Genomic DNA, 21,429 nt, shown 5'->3' with positions numbered 1-21,429 from the left:
AGCTGCTCTCCACGGAGGAGCTGGAGGAGTTCACCGCCGCCCTACAGTAGGTCCTCCTGTCCTCCTTCTCGCCATCGCACGGCCCTCGGACGCACAAGGGAATGATGTTGACACACAAAATGCCACCGCAGACACGCACGCCAGCGCAGACACACACACACGCTGGTCCCAGGTGCCCCGTTGGACAGCGACCAGCACGCCAGCCGTGTCGAAAGGCAGAAAGTTATCGAACAGCGTTGTATTTTTAGTTTCAACCTGTTTGCTCTCGTTCCCCAAATATAAGAGACGTGGGTGTTCATTACTGGGACAATGTTCTTCTTCTTTTTTTTGGGCTTTTTCCACAGCCTGAGGGCAGAATTCTTGCTGTTGACATTCGTGACGAGAGTCAGAAACTGTTACCTGGTTGACAGTGTTTTAAATAACAGACAAGCTTTGTCAACACTCTGAGTCTACCGAACATTTATTTTGTTCCATGCAAATGTTGTGTCAAGAAAGAATTATACTTGTGTTTACTCAGTATTGAAGAATTCAGAACAAATAATGTGACTTCGCTGAGTAGGATTACAAGCACACTGACAAACTTCATCAATGTGAATATTGTTGGTTCTTGTAAAATATAGAGTGAAAGGACTGCATTTTGAGGACAAGCAACCATTTTTGCCTATTTCGCTGGTCTTTCGAAATGGCGTCTTATTTGGTGCTTTTCTATTGAAATATCAACTTTGTGGTTCCCTGCAATAGATTACCAACGTAGAAATACGTGTAACGATTCAGCTTACTTTATAACGGCTGGTAGTCATTTCAATTTTGAGACAAAAAAGTTGAAGCATAAAATAACAATTCTGACACTAGCTAGAGAGCTAAAATTGCGTGTTAACGTAAAGTCACAGTTTTTTTGGGGGGCTTTCATAAAATGAAAGTAAAACTTTCTGCTCTTAATACAGCAGAGAGAGGGCAAGATATATAGAGGAAGCGAGAGAAATTGACAGATATAGTGAGAGAGGGAGAGAGAAAGAGGGAGAATGGGAGAGAGAGAGAGAGGGAGAGACATTGACATACTGAGAGAGGCACTGGGCGAGAGAGAGCTGTCCCTTGTGATTTAAAAGTGTTTCCTCATTTCAGGGAGTTGGTAATTTATAGCTGCTGGTCACATATTAAACAAGATCAGAGACTACTCTCTGACATCTTCTCCACATACTGAGGGAATTCAAATGATCAGCAGCGTGTCCTGCCAACAACTGAACCACACTGGCACTGTCTTGAGGGAGGTTACAAAAAAAATTGTAATACAAAAAGGAACACACAAGAATCCGAGCAAGGCTTCGCACACAAAAGGGAACACAATTACATGGCTTCCGCGATTATTCATGCTCCTATTTTTTCTTTTTCTCCTTTACACCTCACTGTCACTGCTGTATTCATTGAGATGATTCAGGTGTGTTGTGACCGTGTTGAAAGAGGGCCCTGCGCGACCCCCTCCCCCCCACACACACACACACGCACGCTAACGCACACACACACGCACACACACACACACACACACACACACACACACACACACACACACACGTGCACAAGCGAAGACACACATACATGTGCGTACACGCACACACTGGCGAATGGTACTGCCGTTATTGACTTCATCTTTAAAAGCACACATTATGGGCTGTCGCTGTGCTGAGGGCTACCAATCTCTCGACGTTTATTCAGAGCATTAGCGGGGAGGGACGCAGCGTCGCTCTCTTCAGCCATGTAGTTAAAGACAACCACACCCCCATCCCCCCAACCCCACCCCCACCAACCCCCCACCCAGCGACCCACCCACAGCCATCTCATCTCATCTCTGCGTTAGATTCAATTCCCTGCCCACCCGCTGTGCTGTTTGAGTTTCTCTGGGTGCGACTGCTCTTTCCTGCGGAGCAGCAGCCAGAGACAGCCAATGCAACGTGTTTTTTTTTGTTGCATCGATTTATGTATTTATTCTTTTTTTATGCCGTACGGATGTGTCTTTGTCATGATGTCTACAGTGTGCTGTATATGACATAAAGTTGTTTGACTGTGTGTGTGTGTGTGTGTGTGTGTGTGTGTTATGTAGGAAGGTTAAATGTGGGTTTTAAGTGTTTGTGTCTTTGCATATCTGTAGTTTTCGTGTGTGTGTGTGTGTGTGTGTGTGTGTGTGTGTGTGTGTGTGTGTGTGTGTGTGTGTGTGTGTGTGTGTGTGTGTGTGTGTGTGTGTGTGTGTGTGTGTGTGTGTGTGTGTGTGTGTGTGTGTGTGTGTGTACTGTACTCTACACAGGACCCAGCACAGGGGTTGCATAGACTGAGGGATATTACTGCCATCTATTGAACAACACGAGACTGAGCCCTGTCTTTTTATCGCCTTGCTGGAGCATCTTGTTTCACACAAATGGGATCAAAATGATATCATGTAATACAACCCGAGCCTTCAATTTAAATATTGCATGAAAAGGGTTTTTAATTCCATATCAGGATCTATGTTGTGTATTTTCTACCACCTATGCTATAGATAACGCCGCATGAAACCAAATTCTATGCATCGACAGAACTTGTCTGACAACAGGTGTCCATCTTCTCTGCTGTGTGCGTGTCGAAGGCAGACGTCAGCTATGCAATAAATTTGCACAGCGAGTACTAATTACAGAAGAAGAACAGGTACACATTATCAAGATTGTTTGATGTGGTCAAACTGAGTTCTAGCTTCTTGGCCGTAGCCAAAGTTTCTCTTCTGTTCTATTTACTTCCATTCACATATTAAAAGGAACTGCATATCACACAGAACAGGAAAGAAACCGCCAGTTCTCTAACCTCAAACACACCTGTGCCAATTGCCTCAAACCAGGATTCTTTTTAACCCTGAACCATAAATTCCCCAAGATAAACACAACCCAACCTTTTTTAGGCGGCATGTATTGACAACTTAAGAGACTTCATTTTGGGCAAATGAGAAAAAGAGCAGAGGACTTCTGTAATTAAATTCTTTATGAGTGTGTGTTGCAGCTGGTATGTGTTTGAACAGGCATACGAGACTCCTGGAGACCTGCCGATATATCCCACGTTGACAAGCGGTGTCAAACGCCGTTGTGATATAGTATAGCAACCGTTGAAAATCAAAGAGCCTGATTCAATACAACCGTCGTAATTTGAGAGTGCCAATTTCTACGCCGTTCGACAGCCAATGAAGAAACTTTCTGGGTGGGTTAACAAATGCCAACAGACTGCATTCATTTGTTACTTTAAACCAAACCTCAAGCTGTGGTTAAAACTGAAAATACACTGAGTTTAGATCAGCTGGCACTGTTACAGTTTTAACAGTTGTAAAAAACGTAACTGCAATCTAACTGACTTTGAAAAGATTAAGCTAATGGCATTAGACAAGAAAGTAGGATGTCTCATACTCTATAGCAAACAAACAAACTCTTTCCATAAGTGTATTGTGACCACAGTAATCCAAGTATTGATTCTGTAAAACAGCAAGCTTTAGCATAGCAAGCTGAGACCTTTTTTTTTTCTATTCTTACCGGTGCCATTTTGTTCTTCATTTATATAAACGGGTTCTATTGATCCCGATATAAAAACAAAAAAGCACTTCTTCTTCTTCTGTTGTTCTAAGCAATCTCGTGTGTTTCACATTAATTAGGCTGTGCATTGTACCTCTGCAATGTCACAAGACATTCCCTTTTTCTCACCCCGTTCCTCGTCTGCATTTGAGGAGAGCAACCTCTTTTAATCAAAGTCATTCTCGCATAGCAATTAGATCTAATTAGTCCAATTATCACCATTCTAATTACATTGAAATGTACCCCCCAAATCTCATATCAATTATAGTATATCTGTGACTTGTCCTGATCAGGGGACACGCCGAGTTGGAGGCAGAGAGGAAGAGGGGAGGTTGGATCAGACAGTGACATCAGTGTTAACCTCCAGAGGCCTGCCCGCTCCACCATAGACATCGTAGACACTATACAGCCCAATAACGAGGGGGAGGGGGCAGACTGTGTTTCAATATCTCTGATGGGGAAATATAAAAACCCTAACAATGTGGAAACTGCTCAGCTAATGTACATGTTTTAGAATTCATTACAAAAACTCATTCTATGTGTATTCTGAGTATTTTATTTTCTCTCTTAGACAAACAACGTGTACAAATCACTAGCATAGATATTGACTATGTTCGATATGCATGAAGACACACCGTAACACACACACACACAAACACTCGTTCACACACACATACACACACGCACGCACGCACGCACACACACACACACACATACACAGCACACAGCACACACACACATGTACATTGTCCCCGTGGAGTCAGAGGGAACATACTGACCTAATTTCCTGATGTTACTGCCGCCCCCGCCGCCCCCCCCTTTGTTGGGGATCCCCCTCCCCTCAACCCTTCCCCGCTGTCTGAGCCAATCAGAGCGCTCTCGCCAAGTTGTGTGTGTTCGTAAGTTTTCCCGTGTGTGTGTGTGTGTGCGTGTGTGTGTGCGCGTGCACACACCTGTCTGCTCATCGACGTGTGCTCAATGAAGCAGCAGTCAAACACTTCCTGTTGGCTTCCTGCCTGACACCGCTTTACTCCACAGTCTGTTCCACACGCACGCACAGTCTGAGTACTCATCACATGACGCCGTGCTAATGTCCCGGGACAGGGCAGATAGGGCTCTACAGGAACCCTCTGTCAAATCCGTCTTGTCCCACCACACCCTGACATCAACTGGGACACCCTGTCCTGTTGATTTAGTTGTTTTAAAATCCAGCGTTTTCTTTTATAATATATTAGAATAGATTTAATGAAGTATATAAGCATGTGATCTACAACCAGGAGGGAGCAACATTACTAGAAGGACCACTGTGTCAACATATACTATTTTATGGTGAAGAAAAACTCAAATAAAAACTCTAACGAATGAAAATATGAACCAATTTGAAACGAGAGAGAGAGAGAGAGAGAGAGAGGGAGGGAGGGAGGGGGAGAGAGAGAGGGAGGGAGGGAGGGGGAGAGAGAGAGGGAGGGAGGGAGGGGGAGAGAGAGAGGGAGGGAGGGAGGGAGGGAGGGGGAGAGAGAGAGGGAGGGAGAGAGAGAGAGAGGGGGGGGGGGGTCCTGCAGCTCGGGCCACTCCTTCAAACCGCCGGGCAGGGCAGAGGTCAAGCAATGCTGATGTAATGCTGGTAGGAGAGGTGGTGGAGGTGGTCACCCCCTCCCCCCCACAGGCCCCCCAGCCCCAGCTACACTCTGTTCCTGCACTCCGTGGTGGTGGGAGGAAGCTGTAAAGTGATGTATGTGTGTGTGTGTGTGGGAATGAGAGGCCCCTGGTTACCCAAGACACAGTGCACATGTTCACAGACCTGCCCTGGGTCATTCTCAAGAGCTCTGACACGCACACAAAAACACAACCACACACACACATACACACACATATATATGCCCACAATGCGTGCATATATACAATGCAACATGCCTCATGCTCCATTGAAATCAGAGCTGTCAACTCCATGACAGGCTAATGCCGTGATGTGATTGGCCCGTTCCAAAGCAAGGTTGATGCCAATCAAAGTTGACCGCTGCCCCCTTGGTGGTCTACTCCAGATCAAATGAAAATGTGAGAGAAAAAGGTTGAGATGGAGCAAGATATACATGCATGGGGTTATGAATATAGGAGAACATGGTTGGTCTGGACAGGGATGGTGTTTGCACTCAAAATGTGTAGTAGTTTTATTGTCACGCTTTTATTTTTAAATGTCAGTGTACAAAAACTCAGTTTCAGCTTTACTGTATGAAGTCATCGTATATCGTGCGAAATGTGGTATTAAAGGTTGGGGACAGTTTTTTAAACCAAAAATGCATATTTAATGCACTTCAGTTACATCAATGCCCTTTCTACATAAATATAAATTTGTGATTCAATGTTAGGAAAGGAACTGACTGGCGTATTTCATAATACACTGGCAGTTTTGGCACGATGTTATGAGCGCCAGAGAGTGAAGTGTAGTAAAGTATGTACTTAATTAAATAAGATATGACATCATCAGCACTCACTTTTTGCCTGTGTCACTTTTGAGCTGGGGAACTTTTGCACCATTGCACAATAAAGTAATATTGAACACAAATTACATTAGAAAATACTGATGACAGCCCAGATATAATCTTGGATATGTTACTACCTGTATCGGGAGATATAAGCATTGTCGACATATCTTATTTTTTTGCTGCCAAGTAAGTTGAAGCCATAGAACGGCTGAGTGACTGAACTGGCTTGAATTTACTAAATTAACTAATTCTTAATTTTCTCTTTCAGCCTCTCTCTCTAGCTCTTCATCAGCTCTCTATCTCTCTCTCTAACACACACACACACACACACACACACACACACACACACACACACACACACACACACACACACACACACACACACACACACACACACACACACACACACACACACACACACACACACACACACAGAGCACACACAGAGCACATAGTTACTGCCTCTGCTAATTATTTCCTCTGCTCCTAATTCTTTCTTTATCTCGCTTTCTCTGCCTCTAATTTTTTTTTCTCTCTCTCTCTCTCTCTCTCTCTCTCTCTCTCTCTCTCTCTCTCTCTCTCTCTCTCTCTCTCTCTCTCTCTCTCTCTCTCTCTCTCTCTCTCTCTCTCTCTCCATGTCTCTATCTCTCTGGTGACAATGTCCTGCAGTTATGAGGCAAGGTCAGAGGAGTGAAATCCATTTAACTACTGATGCAGGGTCTCCTGAGGCCCCTGTACCCTGCCTCTGCAGCTCTCATCCCCCACACCTCGCCCCCATGGAAGGGTGGGTAGATGGTCGGATGAATGGTTGGGTGGGTGGGTGGGTGGGTGGGTGGATGGATGGGTGGGTGGGTGGGTGGGTGGGTGGGTGGGTGGGTGGGTGGGTGGATGGATGGGTGGGTGGGTGGGTGGATTATATCTGACTCATTTAAAATGCCACACACAAACACAAACACACACATACACATTGCGAACGGTTTAAGGGATATCACATCTGTTTTGGAAAAGCAACCTGGCTTTCATTTCCCTTAGGTTGTGCTAGTTTTGTACCTACGTGTGTGTGTGTGTGTGTGTGTGTGTGTGTGTGTGTGTGTGTGTGTGCGGCGTGCATGTCAAGAGCGCAGGAGAGAAGGAGAGGGGGGTAAGAGAGTGAGAGCCCATGGGGAGCACTGGTGTTTTTGTTGATCCCAGGTGCATTTGCATTCGAAATGTTTCCACGCAGGTTTATGATGCACCAAGGGACCTGCTATTTCCATGTTTCAATCCCCTCTCGTGCTAAGTCAGGCGCTCCATAAAAAGCCACATGTTGCACAGCAGTGAAACCGCTACCTGGCACTTCCATTTAACACATTCCGGGGCTGGAAGAGCAGCCCAAACGCAACGTGTTTTGAGAATGGATTAATTTGGCCATTGTTGAAAACACAACCGTTGAATGGGTGTTCCCTAGTCGAATCACCGTCGTTAAATTATTATTTTGGCATCACGACTCAAACCGTTTGCCAAACAGCATGGAAATAATGTTGTAACCCAGCTCTGGAATTGATGAAGTACCTTTTTTGGCTGGAGCCTCAAACAGTGATATTTAGAAGATTGACTAGGCAATCGGACACATTAAGCCTTTCACCACTTGAACCGTTTCGGCCCGTTCTCCTATTCACCTGCTGGCCGACGTAGAACATGAGTTCAAAAAGAAGTCAAACAAAGTCGTAAGTGAAACAAAGCCTTCTAATTAAGTCAAACTATTTCTCGTCCTTTTGATTAAGTTGGAGAGGAGCGGTTTTCCACAGCTGCAAATAATTCTGATAATTTGGCGATGCATCGTTACACGATTCTAATTGCATGATGATATACTCCAGTTGTACAGCTGACTCACCATTCCATAATTCTCACTTTTACTACACCCCAAACACCATTGTGCTTCCATTTTCTCAATGAAACCCATTTATGTGCACTGCATCCTTGCCAGGGACTGTAAAAAGGCCACAGCTAATAAAGAATGAAAATGGGGGGAAAAAGTAGGAAAAGAGTGAAGAATAAAAAAAGAGGGTGAGAAAGTCAGACTGCATTGAGGCACTTAAGGAAACGCACCTAAAACACTAAAATTAAATAATGCTTGCTCATAAGATGGTATCAAAATAACCAAATTATCCAAAAGCCTTACAGGCAAACAGTTCTCTTCCGCTTTTTAAGGAAAATAATACCAACCTTTGATCATCATTTCATACATCTTATGAGAGCGGGCATGTTTGTTAGGTTTCATAGCCCCTTGCCTCGCATTTGACCCACCTACTTAAAGGTTTTACAACCTGTCAACCAGCACTGGAACCACATCCTTGGCTGCTGTCTCTGATCGCAGAGACAATCTACTATGGGACAAAGGATGCTTCTCCATCAGGCCTGGGTCCACCTCACTCTGGCCTCTGCCATGGTTCCTGTATGGCTGTGGCAGGTGCAGCAATGTTCCATCCACACCCTATTCAGGGGGCTGTTGGGACTAGCATCGACCTTTGACCTTATATATAGTTACTATGTGTAAAATGCGCGAGTTGGTCCGGTCCGTTCGTAAGCCGCCCGCATTGGTGGGAAATGCTTTCACAGCAATGTTGGCGCCAAACGGTGACTATAAATGCCATGGCGTTCGTAGATTGTCCGCGTCCGATTCCAAGGAGGACGAGACCCCCCTGAGACCGGACATTGTTCTGTACTGTCCAAAGCATCTGAAGAGACAACCCTGAGACCGGACATTGTTCAGTACTGTCCAAAGCTTCTGAGGAGGCGGTCATGCTGGGAGGAGGAGGAGAAAAAGAGGGCCAAGTATGCAGTCGTGGTGCGAGACTGCAGCGGAAGTGGGCAGTCATACACAGCGTTCAACCTCATCGACGGAGACCTTTCTGGTCAGTCTCTATGCAAAGCCTACAGTCTGCTGGGTCTTGGAACAGGAATTGGACCTGCTCCTACTCCAGCTGGATCACCCGGGAGAGTATGTCTGATGTTTTAAATAACCAGAACACAGAATCTGGAGAAGTGCTTCATTAGATGTTTTCGTTTAACATCATATTGACCCAACAACATGCTGGGAGCATTGATGCAAGTGTTTCTGATGACGGATCTGCACAAGCGCACAGACACACACAGATGGAAATCTTGAGTTAGATGGAATTGTCATTCTGGGTATGTAGGGTGGATTATTCTAGTGAATATCAATGCTGATTGAGTTATCGTCACTGTGCTAGATGATGGTCTTTTTTTTTGGGGTGAAGCTGAATAAAACTAGATATGAATCAATTTGCACACAAAATGACGCTCATTAAGTCATTTTGATTAAAACTGTGCCATGTTCATCTTCGTTTGGGATGACTGTATAACCCAAAATAAATTTCAAACCAATTTATCTGAGAAGGGAACTGGGGTGTTTATTAGTGGGTGTATGACAGCCCGCGAAAAATCAATTATCAGGATTTGTTCAAAAGACGAAATGTAAACAATGACGGCAACTCCTTAATGTTATCTGCCAACACCTGAGATCGCCTTGCTTTGATAATCACGACGGCAGCAGTGCATCAATGAAAACAATAACTTTATCAGTCAATCTTCTAAGTCAAATAATCACACCTGAACTTCAAGTTTTTTTTTGTTGCTCGTTCACGTGCCCATGGGCAAGTCAGTCCTTGGAATATGAGGTTGTGGGAATAGGAGGGTGGGTTGAGGGGGGAATGCAAAGTGGGGTCCCAGAACCTTGACAAACAATGCCTGTGGCCTGCATCACTGACATTTACAGAAAAAATAACCTAATCCCCTCAAATAAAGGGATAAGTCCAATACTTAACCCAAGGGTGTTGAAGAGCAGGATATTGGTGTAGGAGAAGGAGGCTTCTGTAAGGGTTACGTTCACTTTCCCAAGACCCCCGAGCTCTTTCCTTTAACATAAATCTGCTATTAGGAAGCTAACACCAAACTATCTCTCTCTCGCTTTCCCTCTTTCTCTCCTCTCTCATTACTCATCGCCAAAGTAGCGGTTTAAAACTTGCCTGCACTTGCGCTTTCTACCCCGGTGCTATTTTTAAGAATGCTTCTCCCATTGGCTGTCTTCGCGCCACTCGTGTGAAAGGGTGTGCACCCTTGGAAAGAGGGTGAGGGAGGGAGATGGTATGGGGTTGACAGATAGATGGTTGAATCTCGCCGATTTACTGTGCTTGACATGCCTTGGACGGGGTTCAGAGCGTAACATGTGTCCTTGTCGCAATTTTGCTTTGAGGAGTTGAGATTGAACCGCAAACATAAACTGAGATAATGGCAAAATGCAACAGATTTAATGTTGCCCACATAGCATTCCATAGCATCACTGAGAGGACAATTAAAATGGAGTGTTTTTGCCAAGGCCTGCCTGTGTGAAATGCATTGAATGGATGCCATGGATGCCACATGCTATCTGTCATTCAATGGACAAGCTTTGATAGTGGAATAAAATATTCCGTCCTCACTAAAGCCCCCCACACACACACACACACACACACACACACACACACACACACACACACACACACACACACACACACACACACACACACACACACACACACACACACACACACACACACACACACACACACACACACACACACACCAGCCCCTCACTCCTACCTCGGCCGCTTTTTTTCAATATTTTTCCTTCTGTATTGTACTTTTGTAATTGAAGGTGCCATAATAAAATCAATTCACTGGCGATAACATATTTCACATCACGTAAAGCGCTTTGGCGCTTTCGGAAGAATGTGCCACGTGAAGACGGGCTAAAAATATGCCTCTTTCACGCATCATCAATATCTTCATTATATGAAGGACGGCCGTCAGGTCGGGTTTGGTGTTTTGGCGTAATGCTACTTGACAGGGGAGCATCTTGCCTGGGTCCGTGACACATTGCTTTTTGTCTGCTGTGTAATTCCACTTTAGCACAGAGGCAGGAAGCAGTTTTATATCATGTTGTCGGGGCGATGGGCTCATAATGGCAGCATGGACCCTTCTTTGTTCCAATCATAATAGGATATGAAGTAAATGTTCTGAAATAGGGTCAGTTAGTTTTCTTTGTGCAATATGTGGATGGTGGAATCGAAATGGGATGTTCGTCATATTACTAGAGATGGTTTAATCCCTTACCCTGTTGTTACTTAAATGTATCTAATTAGATCAACAACCAAGTATTTACTCATGCTCTTCTTTCCAATTTTACTAACAACAAAGTAGTTCTAGTTTCTTTCCTCTTCTTTGACGAATATTGTTCTTCCTATTCTTTTTCTTATTGTAATAAGTTGATTATTATTATCTGATTACTTTAAATTAGCGACCTTGCCGTAATGGAAATATTTAAAAAATACAAAATCAATATGGAAATATTTCTACAATAACAAGTAATTATTATTTTTTGTATTAATCTCTATATAACAGGAATATTAAAGCGTCAAAACACAAAAGCAACAACGCATGAAGACACAAAGCAGGGAGAAGATGTGATGCCGGGGCTGGGAGGTAAATGGCGTCTAATCATGTGTCACAGGGGACCAGAAGAATTGATTCCTGGTCTCGTTTTTCTCCGACTTTCTTTTTACTTTTGGTCTTAAGGCAGCGTATGCAAACCGTTCTCCCTAGGTGAGCACAACAAAGTGAATCCTCCCTGTGTTGGCTAGACACGGGGTTGTCTCCAGGCAGTGGCCTCCGGTCACTGCTCCACCATGTGAGCCACACAACCACGCTGTATGCTTAGCCTCCGCCTAATTGGTCCTAATCAACTTGACAAAGGCTTTGTGTGTGTATGTGTGTGTGCGTTTGAGAAAGTGTGTGTGTGTGTGCCCCCCCCCCCCCCCAAGGCAGTGGGGGGCGCAGGTTGAATTAATGAAATGATGCACCATTGTGATTAAATGTACACGTTTATATCCTCTATTCTTTATCTCCTAAACTCACTACTACTGAGTTACTACGTAGTTATATATGTTTCACCATATGTTTATATCTTCTCATGTTTTTATATATCAGCAAGCCTTTCATGCAGCACGGCTGTTGCTTCAGTGTTGTAGTACACACACACACACACACACACACACACACACACACACACACACACACACACACACACACACACACACACACACACACACACACACACACACACACACCTACCGTTAGCAGAACAGGGATGAGGCCTGACCAATACCTCCTCTTTGTTCTTCCTTCTCCTTGTCTTTTGTTTTTCGCTACTTTTGCCCTCTCTTTCTGTCTTTCGCTCCTCTTCCATCCTTTCTTTACTACCACCATCCCGCCTCTCTGCTCCCTGATCCATCTGTGCTCCCTGTATAAAAGGGAATATCTGAACAGGGCCTGAAAGAAACACACAGGCGAATAGATGGGAGAGGGGCTCCAGCAGACTGTGCTGCGAGCCATTTGTGTCACGTTCTCATGTTTGTGAATTTGTACGGGCAACTCTGTGTTTGTGTATTAATGACATATCTATCTATGTATGTGTGTTGTACTCCTAGTCCTAACAGGAGTGTTTAGCACAGTCGTTGTTGCTGCAGTGGCCTAAAGTGTTATCATTGCAACGGTGGTCTAATAGCTGTAATGGAAGTACCCTTGCAATATGAGTAGTATAATTGCTACTAGTCCTAGTTAAGGTAGCACTTGACATAATTCATGCTCAGCCTCTTTTGATCGATGTATTAAGCAGCACATTTTAATAACTGGTCCGCACAACCTTACCACCACAGATATCCACGCACACCAAACGAAGCAAGTGTCTTGCTTTTCCGACCCACTTTGTTCGTACCCCAACATGTTGGCCATTCCTCTTGTAAACAAACAACACGATGCGGTCTCCAAGACGTGCGAAGGGACATAACGCAACGCGGGGTTTAACAGCCCGCCTTTTCTCAACAACACCTCACTTTTACGAGACCAGCCCCCTTCACCGTCTTTTTCCCACACTGCCACGCAAATGAAAACAACTGTGTGTGTGTATGCACTTCTGTGTATGTATATTTCTTCCTCCGCACAAACACCTCTTGTCTCCCCCCCCCCCCCCCACAGTAACGGGCCGATACCGGGTGGCCCGCGCGACCCCCGCCTGTCGGATCGAACCCGGCTGGCTCTGCGCATGTTGCCGTCCGAGCTGGGCCTGCCGTTGCCGTGGCGACGACGCCGGGGCGGCAGCGTGCATTGTTCCGCTCGGCGGCTCGGCCTCATTATACCGCTGCTGGCTTTGATGTGGTTCGCGAGGCTCTACCTGCATTACTGCAGCCAGTGGCTCTTCCTCCAGGCAATGGCAGTTCCTGTCAACAAGTGAGCTCGCTTCCTTTGATATTCCCGGGCCCCCGCACTCACGCACGTGCACGTCCGCTACCCCCCCCCCCCCCCCACACACACACACACACACACACACACACACACACACACAAGCGTCACACCCATACACACACACCGAGAACACACACACATATAAACAGAGGAGTGTAATAGAGGTAACATGCACGGAGTGAGTGTTAGAACCATATAGATAAATAGATCACACGTATAGGCAAGGGATTGCTGACGTGGCCCACCGAGATGCTGATGCGCAACGGAATCGCGGCAGCTGACACATACCTGGGCACTCACACCCATGAGATCCTCGGGTTGAATTGTCCCTCACACATGAGCATGCAAGGAGATGGGTGGAATTAGAGAACAAAAGGTGTGTGTGTGTGTGTGTGTGTGTGTTAACACTGCGTTGCAGTGGGAGGGTGTGGATTCCAACATGTGCTGCTGCACAGCCGTCATTTATCCGAAGAATAATTTGCTGTTACATTGATCATCGCATGATCATAACATGTGATAACAATTGAATGGCAGTACTTTGCTTTTGAATGTATTGCTATTAACGTGCATTGCATTGTGAATGTCAAAGCAGTGCACGGATGGCTGGAAGGATGGATAGATGGAGTGAAGGAATAGTGTATAATAAAGATTATATCATTTTAATAACAACAGGTGTGATGTTCAAGTTCAAACATGAAAAAAGCGAACTAAGGGGGTGGCTGTTCAATGGGGGAGGGGGAGAGAGAGAGAGAGAGAGAGTGAGATAGAGAAAGGGAGAGGGAGAGAGAGAAAAGAAAGATGTGAAAAGCAGAGGGGGTCACTGTCGGATGACAACTTCCACATGTCCAGAGAGACGACTCTCCCTCCGAGCGATTCTCCCTCCATGTACTAGTGAGCTCATGGTGTCCGGAGAGAGACAGAGAGAGGGTGGGAAAGATTAAAAATGGCAGCCCCCTGCCATTCTCTTTCTCACTGTCCATCTCTCTCCTTTGCCCTTCTCGGTTTTCTTTCCCCTTTAGTTTTACGATGTATTTTCTCTCATATGCTAACTTAGAATGAAAGAAAACGAAACACAGCAACAAGGGATGGGGGTGTTATATTGCAAGGCCAATAGTATGGGTAGTAATGTTTACCTTTATTTCCAATATGATATCAGAGTATAGTGGAGAGGCTGTTGATATGGTGAGAAGTGTGTTCGGAGTGCGCATTATGAAAGAAGCGGCTCCAGATTGGACTTCAATGGAGCTGTACCTGCAGATTAATGACCGGAATCACGGAGAGACTCGACTTTTGAAGCAAATCGGATGAAAGCTAATGGACAACGCTGCATTTCTCTACTCCCGTATGCCGGCTCAACTGAAGGGAAGATTAGGAAACTCATGAGGCTTGCTGCTAAAATAGAGGAGTTGTGGTGACTTTTCCCTCTCATCGCTCTGTATTCGAAAAGCCACTGCCACGGGAATGCTAATGTTACGTACCATGCACTGTGTGTATGCCAGGGTGGCCTTCTCAAACATATACAATTATTATAGTAACCTCCTGTATTGCTTTATTATCTTTAATCTGAACATGCTGATAATGTTGAATCGTCATTTGAACATTTCTATAATACAAGCGTTCTGTGACACTTTTTTTATTTTTTTTATTCAATAACTTTGAAAGGCAAACAGCCAAAATAGAACTAAATCAATGATATGAATCAATTTAACAATGCAGTCTCTCACCAGTAATAACGCAACTGAATGTATATTTAACATGCATTTCTATCCAATGCACCTACCCCCATTCACCAGCCTTCACGTTTCCCCCTTCCCTCCGTCCATCCGGTGGCCCTCGCTGCCCGGGCCCCCCCCCCCGTGCGTTAGGTTCGAGTTCCACGCACACACGGTGGACCTGGTGTACCAGAACTCCCTGCTGCACACCCGCGAGGAGCTGGCCCTGGTGGTGGCGGGGCCCCTGACCTTGAACGCCGTCACGTTCCTGCTGGTTCTGATCAGACGGGGCTGTCAACAGATATTTGGCTCACTCCCTTCCTTCACGTCAGACTTTATCATGGCTCAGGGAGTGTGGACAGTCCTGGACCCCGGGGCTGTGTTGGCGGTGGACGCCGTCCTGGGGGTAAGTCACTTTAAAAATAACTTGGACTCTTGTGCACTTTCAAAGCAGGGGGGAGGGTGGTGGGGGGGGGGGGGGGGGGGAGTTCACTTTTATCTTGGCAAAGTGACTTTAGATTACCGGATATATATAAAAAAAGAAGGAGACAAAAGAAAGAACAGAGCGGGGTGGGGGGTGGCGGGAGGTGTGGGTGAGGGTAAATATATGCTTGGTTTGAAGGTTATTTTTCTTTTGCTGGGAGGGGGGGGGGATCACTTGAGAAACCGACGTGTAATAATGTGACACTAATGCACAAACTCACAATGAAATTTGTGTCGAATCATATCATATCATATATAATATGACATATATAAATATACGTATATCTATCATATCATGTTCCCTGACGGAAATCAAATGGGAAAAGTGTTATATTAAGATATAAATACAACAAATATTATTCTAATAATAACAACAATATGATTCATTCGTTTACCATCAGTGACAGAGAGCTTGCCTCATATTGCATGTGTCCACTCGGATACGTCTGATTGATATTTCCTCTTCCTCCGCTCCGTCGACTCCCTCCCTCTTCTGCTGCTTCAGCGTCTCGCCTACAGCCCTGACAGGCCCGTGGGGGACGCGGCAAAGCTCTACTGGCACTTCCTGCGAAATAGCCAATCAGGCGCCGCCGGCGTGGTCATCACCCTGTTCCTCTACGCTGTCCTTCTGCTGCTCTCGGTCACCATCCTGTTCATTTACCTGCTCAGGTGAGAGACACAAGACAGAAAAACGGTTTACTTGATCCATTTGTTTGACCTCAGTGTGTAAACGAAAATAAATTATGCTTGAGTTTATATTTGAATGATACTATACATTTGTTCTGAGGTTTGGAGTTACAAAGTAGGGATTTTTATTTCTTTATCGATATTTAGAATTATATTAATTGATGGGTTTCGATTGACTTGAAAAGGAGGGAAATAGGTGTTCCTTAAAGTGCGTCAATCTTGTAACGTCTGAAGCTGTCTCTCTCCGTCTCCCCATGATGAAGTGGAACAAAAATAGAGAGAGAGAAAACAGAGCAAATGTTGATTTAATCGGTTTTGCTTTTGGGGTCGCAAGGAATTACTTATGCAGTTATGCATGAACCCGAGTGCTACACAAAGTCATTATACACACACACACACACACACACACACACACACACACACACACACACACACACACACACTGATAGACAAACACACACATACACAAGAACATTTATTTCTACATAGTCATTGTGATTAGGTCATGTCTTTTGCAAGCAGGGGTATAGTTGATGATTTCAAACAAATTAAATTGCCTTTATAGATATATACATATATATATATATATATATATATATATATATATATGGTTGTAATAAAAATAGTCGTATTCAATTAATCAGCGTAGACATTGCCAAGCAGGGGTGTGGGGTGCTGCTATCTCGTTTCCGTCAGCAACATGCTTATCAGGCCGCGGCTAAACGGACAATATTAAAACAGCAGCTAGGGATAATGACTTCTGCCACTCAGCTGATACATGGTACCCTGTCGTGAATGTAGGCCACAAGGAGCATGTTTTTATCTGTTGGAGTTCCCTATTGGCTGCAAGGAACAGGCACTGTGTGCACGCCCTTAAAAATGACCACAGGCCTTATGTAACATCGACTTGTATCCTTTTTGGATGATTTGAAGCAGCTTTTTTCCTCGCTTTTTCCTCGCTGCTGTTTCATTGCTGGTTACTGGTGTTTGTGTTTGTGTGCGTGTGTGTTTGTGCGTGTGTGTGTGTGTGTGGGTCTGCATGTATGTGCAAGTTTTGTGTGTTTCATCGTGCCACAACTTCCCGTCAGTATTTTGTGAGTGCAATACATTTGTTTCTATCACTATACACATCAAGCATCCAGGTCCTAATTTAAACCCACTCCAGCCATTCACAATACTCCTCCATGCGGAAGTATGTTAGGCATTAAGGGGAACGCGAGCATGTTGTGATGAAGCATAGAGACACAGAGAGAGCAGAAGAAAAGGCTGCACACATGAATGAAAAGCAAATGTCTTATGTGTATGATATGGATGAATGCAAACCGTTTTCTATGAGGTCAGGATGGGAAAGAAGATGTTGACAACGTTTCCCACTCTCCCGAGAAGAATGAGCAGCGGATGTAGAGTTCAAACACGCGCTCCGCCGTGTCTCTGTGTACATTCCCATCTCCGTGGTGCAGGTTTTACTTGGGAGTAGAGGATAATCTGGCAATCTAGAGTCTCTTTACCAAGAGTTCAGGGTCTAGATGTTTTAATGGCCAGCCAACATGGTGTGAACGAACAGTGTGTGTGTGTGTGTGTGTGTGTGTGTGTGTGTGTGTGTGTGTGTGTGTGTGTTTCCTGGAAAGGTTATCATTTTTATTTAGGGTACGCGTGTGTATGTGGGTGTAGGCTTGTGTGTCTGCTTGTTTTTTTGGTCTCTGCATTATCTTCAGTCTGTTATCAATCAACACAGATATGTTTGTATGCATCATGTGCACAACCTCATACGTGTGTGTGTGTGTGTGTGTGTGTGTGTGTGTGTGTGTGTGTGTGTGTGTGTGTGTGTGTGTGTGTGTGTGTGTGTGTGTTCATGTGGATGAAGAAAGTAACAAAAACAATAAACCCGCTTGTCTCAAGTGAGGTTATGAATCAATATGTGTTGTTCTGTACGATTCATATTTCTGACTTTGACTCAGAAGTGGATTGGCCTCAGCAGATGCTTCCACATCCAGCGTGACCTCTGCGCCAGCCATCCCCCTCCCTTGTGGTCCAGTATTTACGTATAGGGATATCTATATACTATCTAAGTATATCTGATCATTAGGAAACACCCACACATACACACGCACGCAGATTACACAAAAAAACACACACACACACACACACACACACACCATGTGATCAGTCACTTCAACCAGTGCAGCGCACGCACGCAGATACACACACACACACACACACACACACACACACACACACACACACACACACACACACACACACACACACACACACACACACACACACACACACACACAAGACAGCACAGGGATAACCAACATAACAGAATCATCCTAACAGCTTTGATTTGCGAAGTGCTGCCCACTCACCAACCAATTTCTTTCAATTCTCTCCTAGCATTGGGATTGATGTATTGACTTATCCTTATCTTAATCACAACAACAAGATCAGAGGCAAATGTTTTTCAGAGGAATTCATAGAGGTGATGTTTGTTCTTCCTTGGCATTCTGATGTTTGCGTCTTGAGCGTGCAGCCTATTAAATGATCACAGGGTTTATGTGAATGCTAGACAAAGACTTTCCCATTTGTTCCAAAGGTCAGAGAATATCCCTATCTGCACGCCAACCAAGACGACAGTTTAAACCCAGCATATGATGTGCTTTTCTCACAGAGGTGGCCAAAGAACTTAGAGTTACAGTAAGTTACAGTTATGAACTTTGACGCCAGGCAAGTCGGATTGCTTCTCCGAGGCGTGACGAATGACCCTGAGTGACCTTTGGGAGATGGTGACGGTGATGCGCGCTGGCGTTTCCACTGCTCCTCTTCCTCCTCCTCCTCCTCCTCCTCCTCCTCCTCCCTTCACCATCATCCTCACTCCTTCACCTCCTTCCCTCCCCCGTCTCCCAGATTCCACAACGACGGCCGTATGCTGGACACCTTTCAGCGCCTCAGTGCCAGGGAGGGAGACTACTTCCTGCCTCGGGACCTGGAGCTGTCCAATCAGGAGCTGAGCCACATTGTCAAGAAAGCGGAGCAGTGGCGAGGATTCAACGGCGAGAGGCGTAAAGTAAGAGCCCAAACGCAACACTGCTCTGTCCCTGTCTTTCCCTCTTTGTCTCTTCTCTCAATGTCTTCCTCCTCATCAATCCAAAATGGCTAATTAAATGGATTACGAACAATGAGACGAAATGCTACTATTAGCCATTAGCCATTAGCCGTCAGCCATAAGCCTTGAGGGTTGCTCTATTGAAATGGGGAGACATGTACAGAAGGCTGTTCCCAATGGGACAATATCTAGCAAGGGTAGCTGTAAGAACGAGATTGAGATTGCAACTATATCGGAATAGTACCTTTAACTGCGTGAAAAAGTCCAGGAGAACGTACCTTTTACGAAAGGAAACACGATTACATTTGCGTTAGTTACATTTGAGGAAAAAAAAGCTGAGAATTCATCTCAGAGGTCTTTAGCTTGATTCTAATTAGTAGGAGATAATTACCAAAACAGAGACTGCGCTATCTGATTCAGCAAGCCTGATTAGTCTACGGAAGCACATTTTTCGGTGGTGTTTTCAGAAGATATTTCATTCAGAGAGGGACTGCTCAATCAACGAGAATCAACGAGAATCCCGCACATGCCTCAACCCCAGGCCTGGGACACTGCCTCAAAACGATCTCTAAACATGGACGTGTTCCGGTTTGCATAAACGAAGGTCCCCATGAAATGACCAAGGTTCGGTGGGTGGGGGCGAGCTGCCTCTCGCTTCCTCGGCAGAACCACTGCGGGTCGGCCATGATGACATGGGGGAATGACAACGTATTAGCGCGTCTGCCCGCCGCCCCATGCAAAAAAATACAAAATCCATGCATGGTTGATTGAAAATGTGACTTGTTGAGATAAGGGAAATAGAACGTGGCGATCAAACCACCAATCCAGCCTTTAATTTATTCTGTACGATTTGTTAGTGGCACACATCTCTTGCTTCTCCCCACCCCGCCACCCCCCCATGTGTTCATTAACTCCCTTGCTCCTTGCTTCCAAGTTCACACATCTTCTGAGGAAAAACTACAGTATCTTGGGTTAGAAAAAAAAAAGAAAAAGAGAATGAGAACCCACACTGACAGTGAACTTCACATGCAGTGTTTTGATCGGAAGTTAGCCGGAATTTTCGACCACAGCCCAAATACTTGTCTAACAGTCAAGCTAAATTACACTGCTCCATAATATGTTTTGGTGACTTTAGCTATTGTCCTCTATCCTGGGTAAGTGGTAACAATCCTTTCCAGAAGAAAAAGACCCAAAACCATTTAAACACCAGCCTAATGAACGTCTGTAGGGAACCATAATGTTCCTCATAACATTTATATATATATGGGTAGGGGACATGCAGTTCCATTACTTTAAGCAGACTCATAAGTATATGATATTGACCTACCGCGATCTGGGGGTGATAATGGTTTAAAATGTCTCCATTTCATTAGCCTAAACAGCCGGTCTTTAGCGTTGTCCTTTGCGGCGCTACCTCTGCCAACATAAGCCCGGGCACGAGGTGGAGGGTGGGACTCACAGGGGTGACTACAGAGCAGCCACTGAGCTGTTTGATGGTCCTGTTTATTGGGAGAAAATTGAACCTGTGTATAGAGACGTTACGCCTTCACCCCGCGAGAAATTACACCCCCGCCCCCTAAGTTTGTGATTAAGAAAATGCTCCATTTAGCGGTTGATGGCGTCTTGCTGCGGTGGCGATGCTAAATCATCCCTCCATTACTGTACAAGTCCCTCCACGGCAACAATTACAGCATACTTCATATCGGCCCCTAATTTCTGTGTTATTAAACTGATAAAATGCTAACACATTAAACACATGCTCGTGCGTGATGAAAATGTAGGGTTATTGCATTTCAGGCCTTTTTTTTTGGAGCATTTTTTAGGATGACCATTCTTCATTGGAATAGGACGGGGCGTTGCCATTATTTTATAATTATTGTTACAATTTCTCCATTGCAAAAAAAAGGGCCACTTTCTGAACTCAGCAAAGACGAATCCTTATTAGACTAATTTGGCTACATGCAAATTTTTTTGTCACTTTTTCCTCATTAACAATTAATCATAGACAGGAAAAAAATATATTCATGAAGGCAAGAGAG

The 21,429-nt window shown here is 44.9% G+C and overlaps 1 protein-coding gene across 1 annotated transcript; it reads left to right on the top strand.

Moving 5' to 3' along the window:
- Positions 1–13,137: 13,137 nt before the first annotated feature.
- On the top strand, positions 13,138–20,697 carry ofcc1 (orofacial cleft 1 candidate 1). The gene is made up of 4 exons (XM_060045848.1): positions 13,138–13,387; positions 15,268–15,520; positions 16,103–16,266; positions 19,192–20,697. The coding sequence occupies exons 1-4, from the start codon at positions 13,203–13,205 to the stop codon at positions 19,442–19,444; spliced, it is 855 nt and encodes a 284-aa protein (XP_059901831.1). The 5' UTR covers positions 13,138–13,202; the 3' UTR covers positions 19,445–20,697.
- Positions 20,698–21,429: the final 732 nt, after the last annotated feature.

Source organism: Gadus macrocephalus, chromosome 23 (genome assembly GCF_031168955.1).
Source record: "Gadus macrocephalus chromosome 23, ASM3116895v1".
Lineage (NCBI taxonomy): Eukaryota > Metazoa > Chordata > Actinopteri > Gadiformes > Gadidae > Gadus > Gadus macrocephalus.
The sequence above is the reverse complement of the archived record's forward strand: the minus strand, read 5'-3'. Positions and strand labels throughout refer to the sequence as shown.